Source organism: Tupaia chinensis, unplaced genomic scaffold (assembly GCF_000334495.1).
Source record: "Tupaia chinensis unplaced genomic scaffold, TupChi_1.0 Scaffold000201_2, whole genome shotgun sequence".
Classification (NCBI taxonomy): Eukaryota; Metazoa; Chordata; class Mammalia; order Scandentia; family Tupaiidae; genus Tupaia; species Tupaia belangeri.
In genome coordinates, this window is record NW_006159677.1 from 347,178 (window position 1) to 350,662 (window position 3,485).

A 3,485-nucleotide genomic window follows, 5' to 3' on the forward strand; every position below is an offset into this window, starting at 1 on the left:
CACTTCTCCTTGGGGTCTTGCTTTTTTTTTTTTTTTTTAAGATTTTATTTAACTTTATTTATTTTTATTTAATTTGACGAGAGAGAGAGAGAGAGAGGGCAAGCTGCCAGGTCCAGGACTTGAACCATGGTCAGCCATGTGGAAGTCCAGCACCCTTAACCACCACGCCGCCAGGGTCTTGCTTTTGACACTTCCTTCGTTTTTCTAATTTGCTATAGGGCATGTGGAGAGGGAAGGTGAGACAGTCTCCCCTGTGGGCACGGTGACATGGCAGTCCCTTCTCCATCTCTCTCCTTTTGGGATTTTGGGCACACATGCACACACATGGGATGATGGGGGCGTGTGGGGCCTGAGGTGCCCGGCCGGGACTGGTGCTCACCGGGAAGGACTTGATGGACCACACGATCTCGCTGTTCTCGGGGACCCACTTGACGCTCCCCACCGTGGTCTTGAACTTGGGCGAGTCGGCGTCGTTGGGCACGGGGATGTGGATCTCCACGTTATTGGCCGTCGACCGCCGCTTGAACTGGCTCTTGGCCTGCACACCAGCAGACGCGGGCCGAGGTTTGGAGGGGGAAGGTGGGACGAGCCCTCCAACACACTGCCACCTAACCCTGGCTTCTCCAGGCCCCACCCAGCCTCCTCCACCCTCCAGACTCCAGAACTTCAACCTCTGCCTGTCCCCTGGGTCTTCAAGGCTCCCCCTCCCTTCCTTTGGCCCAGCCCTGGCTTCTTGGGACAATGTCTGTGTCACCTGGTGGGCAGCACCCCCAGGAAGCCCTCCTGGCCCCAGATTCTGCCCAGGGAGGTGGTGCACCTACGGACAGGCCTGGGCATCTCGTACGAGGACCAGGTACCCAAGGCCCTGGGCAACCCGACACCCCAGCAGCCAGGCACCCACCTTGATCATGTACTCGATGCGGCTGTGGGAGTGCTTCTCGATCACCGACTCGATCCATATCAGGGGCTTGACCTGGGGGACAGCGGGCACGTCCTGGCACCGGGGTGCGTTTCACCAAGTCCCCTTTTGCAGAGGGGAGACTGAGGCCCGAGAGGAGGACCACTTGCTGGGGCGTGGGCCTGGCGCGCCGCTGCCCGAGGCTGAGCGGGAGTACATGGGGAAGGCGCAGAGGTGGCCCCCGGGAACCTGTCCCCTCGGGAAGCTCGGAGCCCTGGGACTGGGGCTGGGGCGGGGCGCTTTTGCTCACGTGGGTGTTGAGGCGGTAGGACATGAGCTCGAACTCGCCGTCGGGCGGGATGAAGGAGATGGTGCGGTCGTTCTCGAAGCGTGAGAGCCGCACGCACTGGTGGAACTTCACGTCCTCCAGCTCCACGGACTTGCTCTTGCCGCCTGGGGGCGGGGCCGGGTGAGGGCGGGGCCTGAGCCTCGGGCACACCCCAGCAGGGCCAGGTCCCCGCCTGCACCCGGGAGGGCCTCTAGGGCATGCACCACAGCAGAGGCAGGCCTAAGGCGTCATCGTTGCCCTCACTCAGGTCCCTGGGCGGCACGTGGGCAGGGCTGGGCGGCCTGGCTCCCCCGGGGCCCTGCAGCCAGCCCAGGGCCCGGCCAAGACAGCGGCCACGGTGTGTCTGCTGAGGGACCACAGACACCGCTGAGGGATGGCTTGGGGTTCCCCCAGAGCCCGGGCGCATCCCCCTCGGGGGCCCTGGGTTCCAGCTCAGTTTCCCGCCCCCACAGAGGGGCTCTGTGGGCTGGGCAGGGAGCTGCTTTCAGGGATCAGTGACTCCATTTTTTTATTTATTTTATTTTTTTGGAGAGGTTTTTGCTATAGGGCGCGTGGGCTCACCAGACAGACAGAGAGAGAGAGACAGAGAGACAGAAAGCGAGAAATCACCCCCCAGGGGAGATGGCCACGCCGCAATCCCTTCTCCATTTTCCTCTCGGGATCTTGGGCATGCACGCACACGCGCCCAGCGTGAGTTTAAGCCACCGGGTCTGGGACTCGAACCGCGGTTAACGACACGGGAGTCCAGCGACATAGCCGTTAGGCCAACTGCTGGTCCCAAGGCGGGGGTCAGTGACTCCTGAGAGGCCCTTGACAGGCCAGGCAGAACACAGGGCACACCCGCCCAGACGCCTCTTCCCGTGGGAGTGCCGACACCATGCGGTCTGTCCAGTCTGCAGGCGCACAGCCACAGCAGGTCCGGGCCCTGTGCCCACCCTGTCCCCTGCCTGGCCAAGGGACGTGTCACATGCCAGAACTGAGAATCCTGGGTGGGGCTTTCCACAGCCCAGACTCAGAGCCTGAGAGACAGGAAGAACAGGCCTAACCCGAGCCTGGGCAGCTCCTGCCAGGGAGGTGTGGGGCTGAGGACCTGCTGTGTGGTGTGCCGGGGGCTTGGCGCGGGTGACAAGGCCACTCGGCTTGGGGACCTTCCCTCTCCTGTACTTGCCATGTCCAGGCATTAACTTCCACAGCTGCCCTTTTTATGTTTTTTTTTTTTTGATAAGATTTTTTGCTATAAGGCACGTGTGCTCACAAGAGAGACAGAGAGAGGGAAAGTGAGATATCACCCCCCGGGAGATGGCCACACTGCAATCCCTTCTCCTCCGTTCTCCTCTCAGCACTTTGGGCACACGGGCCCGTGCACCTGGCGTGGTTTTCAAACCGCCGGGTCCAGGACTTGAATGGCTGCCAGCCATGAGGGATCCTGCGCCTTGCCCTCCAGCCACCTGCTGGCCCCCACAGCTGCCTTTTAAGCAACCTGAACATGTCCTTAGGGCTCCGGCCTGAAACCAGCTCGCTCTCCCCTCTCCCGGGCCAGCGCCGGCTCAGCTCTGGTGTGTGAGCCCCAGGCAGCCGTCCTGGGGCAGGGCCCCGCCCACGCCAGCCCGGTGCACTCACGGCCCGTGTTGTCGAAGAGGACCTTGTCGTTGAGGCCCAGGCGCAGCTCGGGCATGCCCGACAGGAAGACCCGCATCTTGATGGAGCCCACGATCTCGCTCCGCAGGACGTTCCCGTTGGCGCTGACCTGGGGGAAGTGGGGGTTCAGGGGTCGGGGGTCAGGGGAGGCCCGGGCTCACTGGCCGCTGTCCCCACCACACCGTGTGGCCCTCTGACCACTGCTTCCTGCAGACCCTTCTTCCTGGGTGACGCTGAACTAGGGGAGCCCCAGCTCTGGCTCAGGCCCCCTCCTGCCCCAACCCATCCCTGGCTGAGGGTCCCAGCCCCCCAGCTCTGCCCCCCAATCCGGCCTTCACGCCAGGCCTGGCAGACTCCAGGTGTCCCACCCTCCAGGCCTCGGGCCACACCTACACGGAGCCTGGAACCGGGGCCAGGGCTCCTGAGCCCACTCCCTCCCTCCCTCCTTCCAGGCACCCCGTGAACACCAGCAGACCTGGTGGCCAGTCCTCATCCTAAGCCTGTCCCAAGAGCCCACATCTTCAGCTGGCCCGAGGCCACAACTCAGCCCCTGCCGTGGCCCAGCAAGGCTCTCTCAGACCAGGCCCGGCTTGCCTTTCT

General features: G+C 63.2%; 1 protein-coding gene across 1 annotated transcript in view; it reads right to left on the minus strand.

The window, feature by feature from the left end:
- The window catches only part of AP1M1 (adaptor related protein complex 1 subunit mu 1), a 23,124-nt gene that overhangs the window by 2,839 nt on the left and 16,800 nt on the right, over window positions 1-3,485 (minus strand). Inside the window, exons 4-7 of the mRNA XM_027771321.1 lie at window positions 2,868-2,994; window positions 1,209-1,351; window positions 902-973; window positions 380-538 (exon numbers count right to left, since the gene is read on the minus strand). Of these exons, the coding sequence (XP_027627122.1) occupies window positions 380-538; window positions 902-973; window positions 1,209-1,351; window positions 2,868-2,994 (501 nt within the window). The remainder of the gene's footprint in view (window positions 1-379; window positions 539-901; window positions 974-1,208; window positions 1,352-2,867; window positions 2,995-3,485) is intronic.